This window comes from Dipodomys merriami, unplaced genomic scaffold (genome assembly GCF_024711535.1).
Source record: "Dipodomys merriami isolate MVZ:Mamm:240054 unplaced genomic scaffold, mDipMer1.0.p SCAF_1, whole genome shotgun sequence".
Taxonomy (NCBI): domain Eukaryota; kingdom Metazoa; phylum Chordata; class Mammalia; order Rodentia; family Heteromyidae; genus Dipodomys; species Dipodomys merriami.
The window spans coordinates 7,268,793-7,291,334 of NW_027202270.1; the positions used below are offsets into that span (position 1 = coordinate 7,268,793).

The window sequence follows — 22,542 nt, forward strand, 5'->3', positions numbered from 1 at the left end:
ACTCTGGGCCTGGGCACTGTCCCTCAGTTCTTCAGCTCAAGGCTAGTGCTCTACCACTTGAGCCACAGAGCCACTTCCGGCTTTTTTCTTTTTGCTTATGTGGTGCTGAGGAATCGAACCTAGGGCCTCATGCATGCAAGGCAAGCGCTCTTCCACTGAGCCACCTTCGCAGCCCCCTGAGATTCTTATCTCTAATTAATCACCAGAAAACCAGAAGTGGTGCTGTGGCTCAAAGTAGAAGAGTGCTACTTGAGCAAAAAAGCTCAGGGCAATTCCCAGCCCTGAGTTCAAGCTTCTGAGACACACAAAAAAAGTAAATTCAAGTTCTCAGAAAGAGTGAGTGAAGGAATTCAAGAACAGACTAAATTTGGAATTCTGACTGATTTAGCTTGCTCACTGATCTGGTCAGAAAGAACCAAAAGAGACGAAAAATAAAAGAAGCTGAAAAATAGCTGATATGTGCTATAGATCCTGTTGAAATGAGCTAGTCTTAGTTCTACCACATTTGAATGATTTTTTTTTCATATTATGTTTTAGATGAAAATTTTCTTAAATATCATTACACTACCAATTATTATACCAAATAATTCTGGAGGGCTCAGTTTTATGAGAGCTACATGTATTTATTCTGAGCAGACGCATATATTTATAAATTCTTTTTCAGTCAGTCATGGGACTTGAACTCTGGACCTGGGCACTGTCCCTCAGCTTTTCAGCCCAAGGCTAGCACTCTACCACTTGAGCCACAGCGCCACTTCCGGTTTTCCAGTTTTAGGGTGGTTTACTGGAGATAAGAGTCTCATAGACTTTCCTGCTTGGGCTGGCTTTGAACCTCGATCCTCAGATCTCAGCCTCCTGAGTAGCTAGGATTACACGTGTGAACCACCAGTGGCCGGCTTAGAAATTCTTTTTTTTAATTCTTATTTCCCCCAGTTGACCCTGATTGCTATTATTTTTCATTCATCTTTTGTTGCTCTAATCTGCAGTAGGCAGAGAAATATGTTTATTAAAATTGTCTGCAGTGATTTTATCACTGAACATTCATTCCTACTATTCAGGTTTACCATCATGTGAAAATTCTGTTTTTATTAAAGGGGAAGGGAGGCAAAGTGTGTGTGTGTGTGTGTGTGTGTGTGTGTGTGTGTGTGTGTGTGTGTGTGTGTGTGTGTGTGTGTGTGTGTGTGTGTGTGTGTGTGTGTGTGTGTGTGTGTGTGTGTGTGTGTGTGTGTGTGTGTGTGTGTGTGTGTGTGTGTGTGTGCGCGCGCGCGCGCGCGCGCTGTGGCTCATGCCTGTAATCCTAGCTACTCAGGAGGCTGAGCTCTGAGGATCACAGTTCAAAGCCAGCCTGAGCAGGAAAGACTGTGAGACTCCTATCTCCAATAAACCACTATAAAACCAGAAGTGGTGCTGTAGCTCAAGTGGTATAGTGCTTGCCTTGAGCTGAGGGATAGCGCCCAAGCAGAGTTCAAGCCCCACGACCGACAAAAAAAAAAAAAAGAGAGAGAGACTTGGAATGGGGACTTACAGATAGATTCCTTTCTACTGAAAGTACATGGGTTTCAGAAAACAGGTTTAATTATTTGCTGACAACAGATTCATCTACCCTTTTACATACTTATTTTGTTTCCTTTCTGATTCTTAGCTATGCTTCTAGTAATTTGAGATTGCCAAATAAGCAGTTGTGGTAACTAGTTATGTTCCATAGCCATTAAACTGATTTTTTCTTTTTGGTCAGTCGTGGGACTTGAACTATGGGCCTGGGTGCTGTCCCTGCGTTCTTCAGCTGAAGGTGAGCGTTCTACCACTTGAGCCACAGTGCCACTTCCGGTTTTCTAGTGGTTTATTGGAGATATAAGAGTCTCATGGACTTTCCTGCCTGGGCTGGCTTTGAACTACGATCCTCAGATCTCAGCCTCCTGAGTAGCTAGGATTATAGGCATGAGCCACCAGTGCCTGGCTCCATTAAACTGAATTTAAAATGCAAAAATAGACTTACTACTTTCTACTCACCCCATAACCAAGAAGCCTGGGATAGGGGGACAGAGCTGGAACAAGACAGATTCAAGAGCCTTTATTTTTAATTATTGTAAAACAAAAAGCAATTTTAGGACCCTTTGTCAAAGAACTGACCAACAACAAAAAATAACAATAAATTAATCAAAGTACCATTTAAACTATTTTTTGTATAATGAAAGGGAATGGAATAAATACAAATGAAAGAGTTAAAGCTGGCAAGGCATTGTTATAATCATTACCATAAATGGTTTGCATTTTAATGTACTCAATGGTTATTAAGCATTTTTTAATCTATAAACACAAATATGTGAAGGCTTATTTCACACAAGACCGGATATAATGATTTTGCTATTTGCAATCTGAGATCACTAAAAAAAAAAAAAAATCCCAACCAGCTTGTATAAGCACAGAAGTCAAATAGTGATTCAGGGGGGGGAAAAAAAAAAAAGCAGTATTTAAAAATACTTTCTTATTCTGAGGATCGCGGTTCAAAGCCAGCCCGGGCAGGAGAGACCGTGAGACTCCTATCTCCAATAAACCACCAGAAAACCGGAAGTGGCGCCGTAGCTCAAGTGGTAGAGCCCTCGCCTTGAGCTGAAGAGCTGAGGGACAGCGCCCAGGCCCAGAGTTCAAGCCCCACGACCGACAAAAAAAAAAAAAAAAATACTTTCTTATTCCTAAATAGAAACCCTGGCACACCAGAGTCCATCTGATTGCTTAGTAATATATATTTTCATCTAGAATTCTGAATATTTTTCTAAAATATAGCATTCTAAGTTTTAAAAGAACAAATACTACACTGGGTGCTGGTGGCTTACACCTGTAATCCTAGCATTCCGGAGTCTGAGATCTGCGGACTGAGGTTCCAAACCAATCCAGACAGCAAAGCCTATGGACGCTATGTCCAACTAAATACCAAAGTTTAATAAAAAAAAAAAAAAAGGGCAAAAAAAGCCCAAAGTGCAGCTATAATTCAATGGTAGAGCACTAGCCCTGAGTAACAAAAGCTCAGAGGAAGTGCCTAGACCCTGAGTTCAAGCCCCAAGATAAGCACGAGAGAAAGAAAGAAAGAAAGAAAGGAAGGAAGGAAGGAAGGAAGGAAGGAAGGAAGGAAGGAAGGAAGGAAGGAAGGAAGGAAGGAAGGAAGGAAGGAAGGAAGGAAGGAAGGAAGGGAGGGAAAAGAAAGTGGGAGGGGAGGAAGGGAGGGAGGGACGAAGGGAGGGAGGGATCGAGGAAGACAAAACAAAACAATGAAGTTCTCAGTAGAACTGAAATGAAATGAATATTTTCCAGTAACTTTCAACACAAGCTAAAGATCATAAATTTCAAACAGCAAAAGAGCACAAATGCCATTAGTGATCTGGAAGAAACATGGAGAATGCTAACATTCTCATATTAAGCTAGTTTTATAGTTTAGAGAAAATAGCCTGTTAAGATTTATACATCAATTTTCCGAAATAAGTAAGAAGTATATTTTCATCCCAGATTATACACTTTCCTCAATGTAAAATCTACGGAAAAAAGCTGTGAACCTACCCCCAAACTCAGAAGCTGTTTAAAAATGAGCAGGGACAAAGTTATTGCCAAAACCTGCGTATATATGTATAATTCACATCTTTTTGTGCTCTTCTATTTAAGGTTGTGACCACGGCATATTAACTATGCCCCACAGCAAAGGCAGGCTGGGTAAGAACCTTGTTTCACTGCTAGAAAGTAGAACTGTGAAAATCACTGCATGGCTAACAGGGCAGAATGTTCACAAAATAAAAGCTCCAAAATTTCTAGATTATATCTCTTTTCCCCCCTCAAGCAGGAAAAACAGCCCACGCTTAATCTGAAACGAAACTAACATAAGCTAAAATAACAGTTTATTACAGTCCGACATATAAAGAGCTCGTAAGAACATAACTTGAATAACGGTCATGAACTGGTGTAACACACTTAACCGGTGGTTTTATGAATCGTAATGAGTGCTGCTATGATCTAAAAATGATGTATCAAAGAGGAAATAGCCTCCCTGGCATGCTTGCAGCTATACAACACACTTGTTTCACTGCTTGCAAGCGCCAGTGCTGGATGCGGATGCTCAGAGTAAGTCAATGGAGGAGGATTTCAGTGACAGCAGCAAGTGGAGCCACTGAATAAATCCAAGGACAACTTGCTTGGAAAAGGAAAGCCACAAGCAAATGAGAGGTAAGTGTCGAACGGACATACAGGGAACTATATAAATGGTTTGTGGTTTTGCTTTTTAATCTTGAAGAATTCTGCTTACAAAATCTTCATGTAGTAGTTTAGAATTTACAAATGTTAAGAGCAGATTTTTTTAAACATGAGATCTGTAAATTTAATTAAAAAATGGCTTATTCTTCCTTTTAGCCTCCCTTACTTCCCAATGAAACCAGAAATGGTAAGGGAAAAAATAGTACTCAAACAAAAAAAGAATTAATTCAAATTTAGTATATTTGGTAGCTAAAATTTTCAAAATACTTTTGAAACATGCTATGACAAATGAAATTACTAAAAGCAATTATTTAGCTCCTAGTAATATCTATTTTTATGTTCTCTCAAACTGAAGGGGTTCAAAAATGCGTTACAAAAATGGCATTTAAATTAGCTGGGGAGACTTGGTGTCTTTCTAGGTTAGACCAAGTGTGTACACAAAGTTCTATTCAGAACTATTGAGTGCTTTGTTGGTTTTTTTCTATTCTTCTGTACATTTTCTAAAGTAAAGACAAAATAAGAATCAGTAAACATCTAGTATCTTATAATCACTGAAAAGTCAACATATCTCCTCTTTCATTAACTGTGGGAATTGGCTGCATTGTCACAAATGCACATTGGAGCTAGTATGAAGGGCTAGTGTTTTCAGTATTTTTGGAAAATAATGCAATTTACGTATCTGTACCTAGGGGGAACTCTGCCATTCAAATCAAACCAGATAAACTACAGCAAGAGACTGAGTGTTCTGAAACTCTGGCTTCTAGAAAATACCAAAACTTGACGTTCTTACCTACAAACACAGAGAGATGTGTGTACGCTCTTCATCTTAGAGAATGTTAAATTTTTTTTAAAGAAAGCAAGTCAATTCTGGTTTCATGTGTTTGGCATGAGGACGATGCCTTCAAAAAGCAGATGACCAACCTATCTACTGACTATGCTAAGCACTGTCTGGAATTGGATTGAATTGCAGAAAAACAGAAAATGGCAATCTCTTCCAGAATGTCGGAACAAAGCACAATTCCTGAGCATGTTTTTCAGAGTATATTTGATCACTTGATTTCTTCTAACCAGTCTGGATTACAGACGGATTCAATGCCAGAGGAAATGAAAGCGCTTGGTGAGGAACAGGGAAAAAAACTGAACTGGGCGGCTCTTCTGATCCTGCTGGTGATAATTCCAACAGTGGGCGGGAACACCCTGGTCATCATGGCTGTTTCACTGGAGAAAAAGCTGCAGTACGCTACCAACTACTTTCTGATGTCCTTGGCGGTGGCTGACTTACTGGTTGGATTGTTTGTGATGCCGATTGCCCTCTTGACAATAATGTTTGGTAAGTATTTCCCTTTCTTTTGCCACCAAACCATTAAACTATTAGTGAACACCATTAGTAAACTGGATCCCATTTGATTTTTATATTCTTTGGAATAAAAGATGGATTGGAACTGAAGATACAGCAGGTAAAAGTTCTGCATTTTTCATCATTTTCTATGGTTGATAATTTAAAAGACAAAAAAAAATAACACTGGGAACAATTTTACTCTCTTCAACCACCTAATAAAATCGAACAGGCCATTTAAGTTAGCAATATTCATAAATTCTGCCTGCTTTACCTAAAATTCAAAAGGAATAGATGCAATACCTTAAATTTTCTATCTTCCCAACTCCATTCCTCTTAAGAAAGCAATCAATAACTAGGTCAATTGTGGAACGGGTATGTACTGGGTTAACTACTAATAATTAGGTCTTTGTGTCACCAAATAATTACTAAATCCTACTTTGAATAACTAAACTCCAATTTAAGTTTGGTATTATTATAAAAATTCTTGTTATACTCTTTGCAATTTTTGTATTTTGAAATGGAACACAAACTTTCCATGTGTGGTGTTAAAAGCAAGTTTAGATGCTAAAGGAAATGGACTGGTTCAGTGTCCTAAGAGATGATGCATCTATTTCATTTATTTTTTATGGCTGGCCATATGTTCTTGATAGACCTCTTAAGAAAAAAGTGGACCAAAGCCCAAGTTATTGTAATAATAAAAAAAGTAGTTTGAGGGGTGGAAATGTGGTTTAGTGGTAGAGTACATGTCGAGCATGCATGAAGCCCTGGGTTCAATTCCTCAGTACCACATAAACAGAAAAGGCTGGAAGCCGGGTGCCTGTGACTCATGCCTATAATCCTAGCTACTCAGGAGGCTGAGATCTGAGGATTACAGTTCAAAGCGAGCCTGGGCAGTAAAGTCCATGAAACTCTTATCTCCAATAAACCACTAGAAAACCGAAGTGTCGTTGTAGTTCAAGCGGTAGAGCACTCACCTTGAATTGAAGAGCGCAGAAGCAGTGCCCAAGCCCAGAGTTCAAGTCCCACGACCGACAAAAAAAAAAAGAAAAGAAAAGAAACGAAAAAAAAAAGAAAAGACTGGAAGTGGCTCTGTGGCTCAAGTGGTAGAATGCGAGCCTTGAGCAAAAGAAGCTCAGGACAGTGCTCAGGCCCTGAGTTCAAGCCTCAGGACTGGCAAAAAAAAAAAGGAGTTTGATATTGAAATAATGATATTAATACAGACATAGCTTCTAAATTATTCATATTATCTCTAGTTATAAAATTTAGATAAACACAAAACAAATGTGTTGATAAATTATGAGGGCTCCTATCTCAAAGTCAGCATTAAAAGGATATTTAACTTAACATTTGGTACAAATTGATATTCCATTCATAAATCATTTAAGAAAAAGGATGATCTGTAGCAATATGGTTTCTAAGCATTATACTTATGGTGAGAATAAACACTAGGTTACAGGAATAAAATTTATTTTAAAGTAAAGAAAATTGTTATTCCAACTATTTGTTTTTTTTTTTTTTTTGGTCTGGTCGTGGGGCCTGAACTCTGGGCCTGGACACTGTCCCTCAGCTCTTCAGCTCAAGGCTAGCACTCCACCACTTGAGCCACAGCACCACTTCCGGCTTTTCCCCCCTTGTTTACGTGGTGCTGAGGAATGGAACCCAGGGCCTCATGCATGTAAGGCAAGCGCTCTACCACTGAGCCACCTTCCCAGCCCCCAACTATTTTTATAATAATAGAAATATACCTGAAACTAAGTACTGGTTCTCCCAGATAAAATATAAAGGTGAAGGGTTTAAACCTTCTATAATAAATCAACATTTATCCAAGCTTCAAGTAAATCAAGAAAATTCTGTGACAGGTCAAGCCAAAATAAACGAGGCTCTCTGCTTTAATCAGATGTTCTAGTCATTAGTATTGTCTTTATCTATGACAGTTCCTCTTACAAATTTGTAATCCTCTGAATAGTTTAATGCAACATATAACCATGGAAATATTCTAATGGGGAATTTAAGTAACTTAATTCTGAAAAGTTTAAAAGAAATAAAGTAAAGATTATGTAGTGGTATGTGGGTACTTGTAAAAACCCATACGCCACCAACAGTAATATACAAGGTATACAGAAAATGTCAAAGTGCTTATTTCATACTATTACAAAATTCAACTAATATGCTATGATGAATAACTAAGTGAGTAATGCAGAAGTAGATTTTAACTTTGAAATCCTGAGTCCATAAATACCAAATACCTACCAAATACCAAATACTATAGTAGATACTTAAATTATCAACTAATTGCTAAGATTAGAATCCTAAGCCAGGGCCAGGGGCTCACGCCTGTAATCCTCGCTACTCAGGAGGCTGAGATCTGAGGATCACGGTTCAAAGCCAGCCCGGGCAGGAAAGGACAGGAAAGTTCGTGAGACTCTTATCTCCAATAAACCGCTAGAAAATCAGAAGTGGTGCTGTGGCTCAAGCGGTAGAGCGCTCGCCTTGAGCTGAAGGCTGAAGAGCACAAGGACAGCACCCAAGCCCAGAGTTCAAGCCCCATGACAAAAAAAAAAAAAAAAAAAAAAAAAGAATCCTAGAAAGACAAAGTTCTATAGTACTAAAGGGAGGTGCAAAATAAAGTTAAAGAACAAAGATAATCCTATGTATTCTAACAGCTAAAAAAAAAAATGTATATCCCTAGAATTGTTGTCCAAATTATTCTCAGAAGTTGGCAGAAAACCAAAATTTTAACATAAAGTAATTAGAATGTTTTAGTTATGTCTTGAATGCATCCTTTCAAATATCTTTTATAAATTCTTGCAAAATCCTCAAAACTTTTTATTATCCATACAATGAAGTTAAACTAATGTGGGGCCTTAACCACTACTTAAAACACATTTCATTCATTACTTAAAACATAATTCTATTTCTATATGAAAAAGTATGAGGAAATGCATGTTTCCCTCTGAAAGCATCAGAGAACATATTCATAAACTATAAACTATGTATACTACAAATAGCAATCCAAATTCACATGGTAAAATCCTTTTATGGTCTTTTGTCACATGATGATAAATACTAAGACTTCTAAATTTACAAGAATTTCTCCTATCTTTAAATGGCAGATATAGTCTTTGTATATCTCTCTCTAAACATAGGGATAGGCTTCAGAACTCCCAAAGCCTACAAATGAGATTAACTATCATATGGGTGATGTTAACTATCTCAGAGACATTCAATAAAAGCAACTCAAAACTTTCTATCAGCTAGTATTTTACTAAAATTAAATGTGAAGGGGGAGGGGGAAAGAAGTAAGCAAGCAGTTAAAAAAACCAGGTTCTCATGCCCTTACATTGAGGGATATTTTATTCAGTTGTTCATCTGTTTATTATCTAATATGTCTAATATCTAATTATGATAATAGGACACACTATCTTCAAGTAAGTTGTGTGTGCTAGTTCAACTTTTCTGCCACCTTTACCTCTCTGGGAGCACTGGACTTTTTTTGTTTTTTATTATTTTTTAAACTGTCCTGGTGTGCAACTGCTAAAATCTATCACACTTCAGCAGCTTATAACATCGAACAGGATAGTCCCTCTAATAGAAATATTGAAGCAGGTGGGAGAGAAAAAAGCAATATTTGAGTAGGACAAAAACAATACATAAAATTTTGATATAAAAAGATAATAGTGTTCATATTAAGAACCTCTCTTGTTATGTAATTGGTTAAAACATAAATAAAGAAAATATGGCATTTGGTCATCTATTACTCATATCCCTACCTCATGATATGTATGTTGAAACAGTTTTCCGTGGAAAATAGTATGTGAAATGGCTAAAAGCTGGGTTCTTGAACCAAATTTCAATCCTGGGCTGGCGGAGATAAACATTTAATAGCTCAAATGGGTATACTACATCCATCTTAAACTGTATAAGAGATTGTCCAGGCAGAGCCCAGTACATTACACACATTAATAATTGGTAGGTATTATTACAGTGTGCAAACTGAACATGATTTAGTTGAGATGTAAGTCTGACCAGAAATGTATAACAAGTAAACGAAAAAGCCAAGCGATGCATTTATACAGTGAAATGCTGCTCTATCCAATTCTGAAATGGGAGAGCAAGGCAATGAAAAGTATTTCCTTTTGGAAAGTAGAAACTTAAAAAAACCAATGAACAATTTTCATTAAATATTAATTGCTAAACCATTTAAAACATTATCCTATTAGAGACAACTATCCCCACAGTGTCTCATAGAACAACAAAATAAGTCAGAAACTATAACAATTTTTTTTTGGGGGGGTCCGGTTGTTGGTCCTGAACTCTAGGCCTGGGCACTGTCCTTCAGCTCTTCAGCTCAAGGGTAGCAATCTACCACTTGAGCCACAGCGCGACTTCTGGCTTTTTTTTTTTTTCTTTTTGCTTATGTGGTGCTGAGGAATAGAACACAGGGCCTCAGGCATGCAAGGCAAGTGCTCTACCACTGAGACACCTTCCCAGCCCCTTATAACAATTTAAGCACTGAACCAAGTCCTTTCAAAAATTCTCCTTGAAAATAAAGAGGCATTGGGATTTCTCAGATTTAAAAAAAAATGTCCATTTGGCCAGGTATGGTAGCTACCTGGGATGCTGAGATCAGGAAAACTATGGCTCAAGGATAGCCTAGGCAAAAGGTTCACAAGACTTCATTTCAACCAAAAAAGCTAGCATGGTGGTGCATTCCTGTCATTTGTTACAGCGTGGATAATAGGATTACAAAGAATGTGGTCCAGGTTAGCCTGGGTTCTTAAAAAGACCCTATCATACAACAAAACAAAACAAACTGGAAGCATGGCTCAAGTGGTAGAGTACACTGTAGCAAGTACAAAGCCCAGTACTGCCATCAAAATAAGAAAAGGAAAAAAAGTATTTGAAAACAATGCCTTTTTAAACATAAAAGGTGTTTAGGACTTGTCCTGCTCCAATATAAACTATGCACCTCTGTGAACCCTGTAAACAGAGCTTTCTTGGAGTTACCTTTTAATGTGCCAGTCCTGGGGCTTACACTCAGGGCCTGAGCTTTTGTGCTCAAGGCTAGTGCTCTACCTCTTGAGCTATAGCTCTACTTCCAGCTTTATGATGGTTAATTGGAGATAAGAGTTTCATGGTCATTCCCACCCAGGTTGGCCCCATACCATGATCCTCTGTTCTAAGCCTCCTGAGCAGTTAGGATAACAGATGTGAGCCATCAGCACCTGGCCTTTTGGAATGGATTTTAAGGAAGTTTTTCAAGTCCTCAACTGGGAAGTTATATTATGCTCTTGGCTTACAGACTAATTCTAATTATTTTCTGAACAAATGATGTAACTTGGCTTTCCAAAATAAAAGCCTGGGAAGTGGCACTCTGGTGACAGAGCACTAGCCTGGAGTGAGAAGGCTCCGGGACAGCGTCCAGGCTCTGAATTCAAGTCCCAAAAGCAACTAAAAACAAACAAACAAAAAAAGTCAAAAATAAAAGCCTAGCTAAAGAGTAGTTTTCAGTTCAAGATTAGGCAAAATATGGAGTCTGGTATTTACAAAAAATTAGACTTTTCAATGAAAAAGAAAGCAAACATCATTCTCCAACAAAAACCCAAGCAGAGCCCAAAAGAAATGCAAATGATTGTGTCCATGTCATAATAAATAGTAGTCAAAATTCAATTTTAATAAAAGACATTTTCATGAAAAATTTAATTCAAAAGTAAACAGAGATAAATATGTTCACCTCTCATTCCCTGCCCCTTGCAGTATAGCTTTTAGTTCAACCAGATGAACTGCATTCTTGCTATAATACACAGCAAGACAAATATACTTTATACTGATGGAGTTGGATTGCTTCTGAGTAGCACTGTTCTTAAGGCTAGGTTAGCTGACTAGTTTCTATCAAGTAATAGTAAAGACAACTCACCTTTATGCCTTTTCTATACCATACATTATTCTTAATACATATGAATTATTTTATTAAATTTCTTGACCCTTAGAAACACTGTATAGCAGTGCTCTAAGAGAGGTATTACTGGCCCGTTTTATAGATGACACAGAACAGAGGAATAACTAAACTGTTTAAGATCACAGAGTAAGTGGCAAAGATATGCTGGGAACCTCGAACTCTAGAATTCATACTCTCAACCTCTATTGTTTCCTTACACATATATGAGAAATCCTACCAGCCAAAAATCATATTTGGCACAGAGAGCCAATGTTTATATGGTAACTCCATCTAACGAGAGATATAAAATTGTTTTTGCAAGGACAGGACCGAATTCTTTTTTTTTTTCCAGTTAACTTTATTTCATATTAAGTGGTAAGAACACTGGGTGTCAAGTACTTTTACAATCCTTGAGTTGACTGAGGAAGGTACCAGACCTACATTTATGCCTATAAAGTAGAACTTCGGGAACTAGAAACTTGTATGACCAAATAACAATTCTACCACACCTTACGTATGATGATATTTAAAGTGTAGCTATCATTTTGAATAACAAAAAAATTGTGCTATGGAATTTGTGGGCAACGTGACTCATTGGTAGAGTGTTTGCCTAGCATTTGTGAGAAACTAAGTTCTATCCACAGCCTTTTTTTTTGGGGGGGGGGTCCGGTCATGGGGCCTGAACTCTGGGTCTTGGTGCTGTCCCTCAGCTCTTCAGCTCAAGGCTAGTGCTCTACCACTTGAGCCACAGCACCACTTCCAGCTTTTTTTCTTTTTGCTTATGTGGTGCTGAGGAATCGAACCCAGGGGCCTCAGGCATGCAAGGCAAGCGCTCTACCACTGAGCCACCTTCCCAGCCCCTATCCACGGCCTTATGCCTTCTTTTTGTGAGAAAACAAATCCAATAATTTAGATATGTTCTCCTTTCTCTCTTAGTTTTTATGAGGGGCAGAATAGTAGCATTTATTCCACATTCCTGATAACTTATTTCCCTGAAACAACTCAATACATTTTTAAAAGTCTTCTACTGTTGCTATAAAGGTAATGTACAGAAGGATAACATTTCATAAGTCAGGTGAGTATTTTTTTGTGTGTAGTGTCATCCCTCCCCTCCTTCCCATATTTACTCACAAGTTATATAGTTCACTTTCTTTCTTTCTTTTTTGGTCCGGTTGTGGGGCCTGAACTCTGGGCCTGGGCACTGTCCCTCAGCTCTTCAGCTCAAGGCTAGTGCTCTACAACTTGAGCCACAGCACCACTTTTGGCTTTTTTCTTTTTGCTTATGTGGTGCTGAGGAATCGAACCCAGGGTCTCAGGCATGCAAGGCAAGCACTCTACCACTGAGCCACCTTCCCAGCCCCAATAGTTCACTTTCTTGATATATATGTATTTTTTAAAAATTTTTTTTGGGGGTCAGTCGTGGGGCTTGAACTCTGGGCCTGGGCACTGTCCCTCAGCTCTTCAGCTCAAGGCAAGCAACTCTACCACTTGAGCCACAATGCCACTTCCAGTTTTCTAGTGGTTTACTGGATATGAGTCTCACGGACTTTCCTGCCCGGGCTGTCTTTGAACTGTGATCCTCAGATCTCAGCCTCCTGAGTAGCTAGGGTGACAGGCTTGAGCCACCAGTGCCTGGCACTTGATGCTTTAAAAAAAAAAATTTAAGTCCATAGCTATTTCACTTTATTATTTCAAGTTTTAGATTATGTCCAAGTGATCTGGGACACTGGTTGGATATAACACATTATAGCAAATAAACATAATTATAAATTTTCAGACAAACTAAAACTTGTAAGAAAAGTAACTGTGAAAGTTTGGAATAGCTAAACTGTCATAACCTATCAATTTAACACCATACCAATATTCAGTTACTCTATAAACGGAAGCTTTTCTGTTTATGCCTACCAAATACTAACTTGAAAACAGTTTAAGAATTAAAATATAAGAACCAGAAATAGTCCATTTATAAAAATGTCAAGAACTATTTTTACTTAGTCTAACTCACAAATTACCTGAACTTATTACATTAGGCAATTTTAGAAGCCTTTTATTCACACTATCCTGCTTTGGCTTTTATAGTGCTAGCATTGCTGGCATGTACCACATCCTACCCCCTTTTTGTTTTATGGAAGGTTCCCACAGGTTGTATAGTCTTATTAGTTTCTCATGTATCTTATGAAATTAGGAATCTTAAAGATCTGTGCTAGTCTTAGTAATCCTGATCCTCTCACTCTTTCTTAATGTATTCTGTCAGGAAGCAGGGCTTACAAGGCTTCATAGACTCAATCAAATCAGTGCTGGAAAGCTTTCCAGCTTAGTCCACATTTAGGAACATACAGGTCAGATAGTAAAATTCCAAAGACACACACTTTTTGTATGAATTCTCTTGTAACTTCCTGTTCCTGGCTACAAGATTTATGACCAGAATTTTCCAGACTTTAATTTTCAAAAGCATAATCCATGATTAGAATAGCTAAATAGCCAGGAGTTATTAGCACATCGTTTTAAAAGATGCTAGAGAGAGCATGCACTTATACAACAACTTATACTTGCCTTTTGAAATCCTTAGTGTTACCAGTATCCTTATCTTTTTCTTTTCCTTCTTTTTTTTTTTTTTGCCAGAGTTTGAACTCTCATTCAGCCTTTTCTGCTTATTACTGACACTCTACGACTTGAGCCAAAACTTCAGTCTCCCATTTTGCTGGTTAACTGGAGATAGAGTCCTGAGAATTTTTCTGCCCAGGCTGGTTTTGAATCTCAGTCCTCCTATCTCAGCTTCTTGTATAGCTAGCATTACCAGCCGGCATTCCTCTGGTCTTTCTCTGAATACAGATCAAGACCAGTGTACAGCCTGAGGCTATTTCCCTGAAACCCTATTAGACTCCTGAAAATACTATATTTAGGACCATCTAAAAAATCTTTTCCTAAATCATGGTCTGGGTTTCTAATCTCTATCTAGAAGCTTATTAAATATAAACAGTTCACAGCTCGGTGTTATTCTACAATGGTTATCTTGGTTTTCCTTCAATTCCATCAGTCACTTTGGACAGGTCAAAGTGAGATATATTTGCAAAGGCAAGTGCAGAAAAAACACAGTTTAAATTATATCAGTGGACATACAACAATCAAACCATAAAATTGACTGAGATAATCTCGTATGCATGGTATATCTTTTGGTAACATGGATTTTAACTGAAATATTCCAGGGGAATTCTAAAATAAAGTTTAGTTGTTTTAAAAGTGGAAACATGTATGTAGTGGGAATATACAGTGTATAATTTATTAAATCCAAAAGGATATGGACACTTGTGGAAGTAAATTTATTGAAAAGCTCTGTAAAAACCATCACATCCAAATCTAAATTTGAACAAATATTTCTAAAATATGACAGAAATAGTTATTAGAGTTCAATAACTTAAGTATTACTCTACCCAAGATGCTGATTGCATCTCTAGTTCTTAGAGTGAATGATGGAATGTAAGAGGATAACAATGCATTTCCTTCAGAATAACCTGAAGCCATTCCTATAATCTCTATTCAAGAACTATTTCTGTCAAAAGATAAACAATCACTACACTCAATTATTTTAACCAAACAAGAGTCTGCTCTAAATTAGAATCATACTGGAAGTTATTGCTATTAGTGAGCCTAACTAGCAGCCTCATGGACATGTGCATTCTAATACACTTTATGATAAATGCTTCCTCCATATGGTAAAATGTCCTATTTTCATACAATTATCAAATTAAAAATAAATTTTATTTGAATAGTAAAGTTAGGTTCCAGTTATAACATTGCCTAAATTTTTAAAAGGTAAACAAAAGGAATCCACAAAATAGCAAAGGTCAAATAGTATTGAAAACACTATACTGCTCACTGAGAAAATGTCTTTAAAAAGTATCATGCTCTGGAATACCATATTGATATTATTGTCTCCAGGACCTGAAGTTAAATATTGTCTTATAGAGATGACATAAAACTTCAGATGAATAAATGGAAAAGGTTATAAAAATATGTATTATTGTTTTTAAAGCTTAAATTGAAGACTGTCATTCTGCAAGAGGAAATGTTGTTTATTTTTCTCTCTTTCAGAGGCTATATGGCCCCTTCCACTTGTTCTGTGTCCTGCCTGGCTATTTCTTGATGTTCTCTTTTCAACTGCATCCATCATGCACCTCTGTGCCATTTCAGTGGATCGTTATATCGCCATCAAAAAGCCAATCCAGGCCAATCAATATAACTCCCGAGCTACTGCATTCATCAAGATTACAGTGGTGTGGTTAATTTCAATAGGTATGTGGGGAATGCCAGGCTGTGGGTAGAGTGCATAGCCTTTAGTTCCTTTTGACTAGGAGACTGCCAGTTATGGTAGTGCAGGAAACTCTTCAGAATGAAATAGTAAGACAGTTTATACTAATATACTAGTACTATGTCACAGAAAGCTTCTATACCATTCTATCAGTAATAACTGAAAAGAAATAATAAGGTTCATGTCCTTAGAACCAACTTCAGTGTTTATTATACTATCATCCCACTTTAATTTTGATATGCAAAAAAGCTAAGAGAAAAAAGTCATCATATTTATCAATAGAAAATTAAGGCCTAGCTAGCTTGATGAGTCCCATAGTTACATGAACATAACAAAAAGAGATGTATCTTCATCTGTACTAAAAAAATAAATAAAAAGGAAAAGACAGAGAAAAAAAAAGCACCCAACAAACCAAAACATTTTCTAAGTATTTCTCAAAGATCATAAATTTGCCTAGGAAGCCAATTCTCCTATATTAATATATACATATTAAATAAAAGCTGTCAAAAGTCTTAAATGTTCAAATGTTTAGATGTAGAGAATGTATTAAACTGATGTTCAGAAATGACTTATAGAAATAAATTACCATTCTTCCAAAATGTTTTATGCCCTATTCTCATTTTAATCCTCAAAGATAGTAGCTATCAATCATACCTTCACATAAAGTATAGTTTACATTGCTCAAAGCTCTTACAAGTTAATGTCAGAAAGTCAAATTACTTATCAATACAACAAATACAATGATCTGATTGCAAATTCACATCTTCCTAGTTTAAAAAAATGAAGGGGAAAAAACATTAAGAAATTTAAAATGTTAAAGGAAAGATAGTATTTCTCCCAAATCAGAGTAAGAACATGGTAAAAAAAAATAGCAAGAAAACACAGAAATTCACCTTTATGTTCCTAAAATGCTACTAACAGCCAAATTTCTTTTGAAAAATTTGGAGGTAAAAGCAAGGAATGCTGCTACTTTTCATGAGAGGAAAAAAAAAAAAAAAAAACTAGGGTTAAGAAAAAGTCTTTTCAGAATGAAGAGATTCATAAGCATTGAAAGGCCAGTTTAACAGGCAGAGGCTAACTGATATATCGTACCAAACAGTACCTTCCTCACCCCAAGACACAATGAAGATGGGAGATAATGGAGATAATCAAATTTGAAGTGGCTGAAGAAAATCTAGTCATTCACTCCAAATGACTGCTCTGCCTAGTTCCTATTAGGCAAGCTCAGTACCAGCTATGGTATAGGCTCAGCTCACACAAATCCATTTCATTTGTAAGTAAGAATAAAGAAAGGCTAAAGAGTAACTCAAATGGCAGAGACCCTGAGTTCAGCCCCAGAACCACTAATAAAAGAAAAAAGGAATCTAGAGGTCACAAGTAATTGGCATAAGGACTCATATAGCTTTTTTGCACCAAAGCAAAGGGCAATGACATTTTTTTACTTTATCATTTTATTTTGTAGAACCAATCACAATTTAGTACTTTTGAAAAGCAAAATGCAGATGACAGTTCTGTGAAGTGTCAAGGGGAGTTTTTACTTTCTTTCTTTCTTTTTGAATTTAGTTAGTTATTCTAGCACTGTGCTTTAACGTACCTCCCAAACTTCATGTGTTGGAAGCTTAAGCAACAAGGTTGAGAGGTGGGACTTAGAGGCGATGAGGTCATGAGGGCTGTGCGCTAATGGGTTAAAGTTGTCACTGATGGAGTGGGTTCATCCTTATAAATGAAGAATTAAGATACGGCCCCTGGATCTTGGACTTCCTAGCCTTCATAACCATAAGCCAATTGAATTAGTTCATTATTAACTACCCAGGTGATAACTGTGTTATAGCAGCATACAATGGGTTAAAACACCTAGATAATACTTAGATCATAGTTAAATATATGTTTTAAAAGCAGAGATTAAGGCTAAAAGTAACAGTGAAAACTCAAAACTTACTACAAAGTAGATAGCCTTAATAAGTATGTCCTTAGAGCCCAGTACCGTGGCTCATGCCTGGAATCCTAGCTACTCAGGAGGCTGAGATCTGAGGATCGCAGTTCAAAGCCAGCTGGGGCAGGAAACTCTGTGAGATTCTTATCTCCAATAAATCACTCAGAAAACCCGAAGTGTAGCAATGACTCAAGTGGTAGAGCACTAGCCTTGAGCTGAAGAGTTAAGGGAGGGACAGCGCCCAGGCCCAGAGTTCAAGCCCCAGAACTGACAAAAAAAAAAAAAAAAAAAAGAATGCAAATAATAGCTGGATGCTGGTGGCTCATACCTGTAATTCTAGCTACTCAGGAGGCTGAGATATGAGGATTGTGGTTGGAAGCCAGGCCAGGCAGAGAAGTCCCCATGAGACTTTTAATCTCCAATTAACCACTCAAAAAACTGAAGTAGAACTGTGGCTCAAAGTGGTAGAGTGTCAGCTTGAGCTAAAGAGCTGAGGGACAGTGCCAAGGCCAAGTTCAAGTCCCCCAACTGACCAAAAAAAAAAAGCAAATAATAATCAGAGGACAAAATATTGAAGAGTCCAGAAGATCATCAATGGGATGAAGTCATGAAGGTGATGGTAGTGGCACTGCAAAGTACTGAGGGAGGCAGAATAGTAGAATGATGATTTGGAAATAACAGGGTAGAGTAGGGATCAGTAAACTTTTTATATAAAGGGCAAGAAAGCAAGTACTTTAGGCTTGCAGAGTCTATGGTTTCTATCACAGCTACCCAACTCTGCTGTAGAACAAAAGCACTCATACAAATAGATGATTAAAAAAAATCTCTGTGGCTATGTTCCAGGAAAGCTTTCACAAAAACACAGTGTGAACAGTATTTGGCCTTTAAGTTGTAGAATGCTGCCAAGTATACAGAATATTCTTTCTGGTGGTAAAGATGAGAAAGTGAAAGAGTAATGGCATACACTATAAATGGTTTGAGGAAAATGCTTTTGTCAAGGGCACTTGAGCCACCATACACAGGCTCTGCAGACAATGAAGAACTTTTGTACTCATAAACCAACACAAAAAAAAGATCAGTTAAGATGTTTTTAATGATATCTGCTATTTTAAAGGTGAAATATTCAATATAATTCTTGTCATTAATTTTTTGAATAAGCAACTTGACTAACATATTTACCTACATCACAATAAAGTATTATAAATTGACATTTAAGTCCTATTAAAGGACTTCTAATCTTAGAAATAATTTGTACAATTCATACACTCTCAAATTACTAAGTAGCATTTAAAAAAATAAAAATGAAGCTGGGTGCCAATGGCTCACACCTGTAATCCTAACTACTAAGGAGGCTGAGATCTGAGGATCATGGTTCAAAGCCAGCCCAGGAAGGAAAGTCCATGAAACTCTTTATTTGGGGGGGTCTGCTCGTGGGGCCTGAACTCTGGGCCTGGGTGCTGTCCCTCAGCTCTTCAGCTCAAGGCGAGTGCTCTACCACTTGAGCCACAGCGCCACTTCCGGCTTTTTTTCTTTTTACTTATGTGGTGCTGAGGAATTGAACCCAAGGCCTCATGCATGCAAGGCAAGCACTCTACCGCTGAGCCACCTTCCCAGCCCCTGTGAAATTCTAATCTCCAATAAATCATCAGAAGTAGAGCACTAACCTTGAGCTGAAGAGCTGAGGGACAGCTCCCAGCTGTAAATAAAAATGAGTGCTTTATAGATTAGGGATATGGCTCAACAGCAGAATGCTTACCTCACATGCACAACAGAGTTGCAGGATGGGTTTGGTCCATTCCCCTTCCCTAAAGGTTATTTTCTTCCTAAAAAAGTCAGAAGGTTGCCTGCCCGTGGCTCACACCTGTAATCCTAACTATTCAAGAGTCTGAGATCTGAGGATGGCAGTTCAAAATCAGCTCACATAGGAAAGTCCATGACATTTATTCCAATTAAATCACCAGAAAACTGGAAGTAGTACTGCAGCTCAAAGTGGTAAGAATGGTAACCTTGAGTAAAAAAGCTCAGGACAGCACCAGCCCTGAGTTTAAGCCCCACGACCAACTCCCCACCCCCTGAAAAAAAAAAATCAGAAGGAAAAGATTAAAAGACATTCACAAACGAAACTGCATCTCAAAGATAATAAATCAGATTGTTTTAAAACAGACAAAGATACCCTTCTTTCACTGACCTATACCTTTAGAGAAGCATCCACTGTAAACTTGAAATCACTAACCAATCTCTGTTTAAAAAACAGCAGATTTTGGAAGTGGAGCTGTAGCTCAAGTGGTAGGGTGCTCGCCTTGAGCTGAAGAGCTGAGGGACAGCGCCCAGGCCCAGAGTTCAGGCCCCACGACCGACCAAAAAAAAAAACAAAACAGCAGATTTTGCTCACCTAGGTTCTCTTTGCCAAAGGCTCCACTGATCAATGTCTCCACAGACTCTACGCTGTGGGTCTCAGGAATTACAACATATTAGTCAGTATAAAGTTATCAGGTCTGGAAGTGGTGCTGTGGTTCAAGCAGTAAACTTGAGCTGGAGAGCGCAGGGGACAGCGCCCAAGCCCAGAGTTCAAGCCCCACGACCAACCAAAAAAAAAAAAAAAGGTCCAGGTAAAAATCTGAACAAAAGTAGAGGTTACAATAATGACACTACCTTGTTTCCTCTTCCTTAGGCATTGCCATTCCAGTCCCTATTAAAGGACTAGAAACTGATATTCTGAACCCCAACAACATCACCTGTGAACTGACCAAGGAGCGTTTTGGAAATTTCATGCTCTTTGGCTCTCTGGCTGCCTTCTTTACACCTCTCACCATCATGATTATCACCTACTTTCTCACTATCCAGGCCTTACAGAAGAAAGCCTACGTGGCCAAAAGCAAGCCACCTCAATGTCTAACATGGCTGACTGTGTCCACTGTTTTCCAAACGGAGGAAACACCTTGCTCATCACCTGAAAAGGTAGCAATGATAGATTGTTCTCGAAAAGACAAAACTCTGCCCAACTCAAGTGATGAAACACTTATGCGAAGAATGTCTTCTGTTGGAAGAAAGTCAGCACAAACCATTTCCAATGAACAGAGAGCCTCAAAGGTCCTTGGAATTGTGTTTTTCCTCTTTTTACTTATGTGGTGCCCCTTTTTTATTACAAATATAACGTTAGCGGTGTGTGATTCCTGCAACCAGGCTACTCTCAAGAAGCTCCTGGAGGTATTTGTGTGGATAGGGTATGTTTCCTCGGGGGTGAATCCTTTGGTCTACACCCTGTTCAACAAGACATTTCGGAGTGCATTTGGCCGATATATCACTTGCAATTACCGGGCCACGAAGTCAGTAAGAACTCTCAGAAAATGCTCCAGTCAGATCCACTTTCGAAATCCAAGGGCAGAGAACTCTAAATTTTTCATGAAATGTGGAATTCGAAATGGGGTTAGTCCTGCCATGTACCAGAGCCCAATGAGGCTCCGAAACTCAACCATTCAGTCTTCATCAATCATTCTACTAGATACACTTCTCCTCACTGAAAATGAAGGTGAAAAAACTGAGGAGCAAGTCAGTTATGTATAGCAGAATATGCATAATGATTAAGGTGATGAACAGGATGTAAGAATTATGTAAAGAACTGTATGCATGTCGTACATCAAATCAACTCCTTGAATGAAGAGATATGTGTTATAATTGGCCAATTTTCTTTATCTGGACAAGGCAACTCATGAAAAATATAATCTTTTGTGGTTACAAACAAAAGCAACACAAGTTTCTGTCAAAACGTTAGGGCTTTTAAATGAAATAAAATTACATTAAATCAATAAATTTCGGCCATTAAAAGATGCTATAAAATTTTATGCAAAGTTGTGCTAAGAGTGAAATGAAGTCAAACAAATAAGCATTAGCCTTGTTTTCAAGGTTTCAAAAACCTTGTAAGACAGGTGAGCAATGTCCAGCGTTGAAACTCATTTGATGCCTGATAGGACGGACACAGCACTCTTTTCAGAGGCTGTTACGAGCCATCTGTTTTGATGGCTTTGTAAGGCCCGAAAATTATGTTTTAAATAGCCCAATGGCCCTTGTGAGAGAAAAATGGCTCTGACCCCTGACATAAGTGACAGGAATGAGAGTGAAAACTAAATGCACACAAAATGGTCACATGTAGATGTAAGCTAAGAGTGCTTGCAATATTCCCTTTTAGTCCAATGTAGTTATAACTTCCCTTCAATCAGGAAGGGTGGAAGGGATAGGCAGAAGAATAATCAGATGCCATACAAAGTAACAGGACGTAATGGCTAAAACCAGGTACCCTAATTACTAGAGGTAGGGGAGAGAGGTGGAAGAGGAGGAGGTAGGAAAGGATAGGAGGAAAGAGATGAGGAAGGGGGAGTAGGAAAAAAATCCCTCTTGGGTACTTAAACCACATTATATACTTAAAAGGTACTAAGTGAATGTGCTCAAACTGGAAGTATAGGATCTCAATCTCGGAACCTAAAGAGTAAGTGGTATCACAAACTAATCACAGCTACTTATGTTTACCCAGAGTAGGCTGAACTTCAGGCAAAAAATTTTCATTCACAATTTCATTTTGTACTGTTAGATCTGGGAATGAGACCAACCTATGCCACTTACAGGATAGCTGATTTAATTTAGAAATGACATAGTTTGTTTTTGTGTTTTCTCAGTCTATATTTTATGCAGTTCTTATAAGGATTAGATGAATACATAGTAGGCAATCAGTAAATGGTAGCCAATTCATGTGTGTGTGTGTGTGTGTGTGTGTGTGTGCGCGCGTGCACACG

At 38.0% G+C, this 22,542-nt stretch overlaps 2 protein-coding genes across 3 annotated transcripts in view; one reads left to right on the plus strand and one right to left on the minus strand.

Annotated features, from left to right (window-relative positions):
- The window catches only part of Psmd1 (proteasome 26S subunit, non-ATPase 1), a 105,251-nt gene that overhangs the window by 39,611 nt on the left and 43,098 nt on the right, over window positions 1-22,542 (minus strand). The gene's annotated exons all lie outside the window — the stretch shown is intronic.
- Htr2b (5-hydroxytryptamine receptor 2B) lies at window positions 4,118-21,561 on the plus strand. Of its 2 annotated transcripts, none has more exons than XM_070015046.1 (4): window positions 4,118-4,209; window positions 4,926-5,566; window positions 15,606-15,806; window positions 20,427-21,561. In XM_070015046.1, exons 2-4 carry the CDS (start codon window positions 5,218-5,220, stop codon window positions 21,317-21,319), a joined length of 1,443 nt encoding a protein of 480 aa, XP_069871147.1. In that variant the 5' UTR covers window positions 4,118-4,209; window positions 4,926-5,217; the 3' UTR covers window positions 21,320-21,561. The 2 variants fall into 2 exon arrangements, with proteins under 2 accessions (XP_069871147.1, XP_069871157.1); XM_070015056.1 differs by having other exon boundaries at window positions 5,308-5,566.

Bases quoted from the DNA above. Each gene is read 5' to 3' on its own strand.
- Htr2b (XM_070015046.1), top strand. From the start codon at position 5,218: ATGGCAATCTCTTCCAGAATGTCGGAACAAAGCACAATTCCTGAGCAT. The intron at 5,567-15,605 runs GTAAGTATTTCC...TCTCTCTTTCAG, and splicing joins CCTCTTGACAATAATGTTTG to AGGCTATATGGCCCCTTCCA. The intron at 15,807-20,426 runs GTATGTGGGGAA...CCTCTTCCTTAG, and splicing joins GGTGTGGTTAATTTCAATAG to GCATTGCCATTCCAGTCCCT.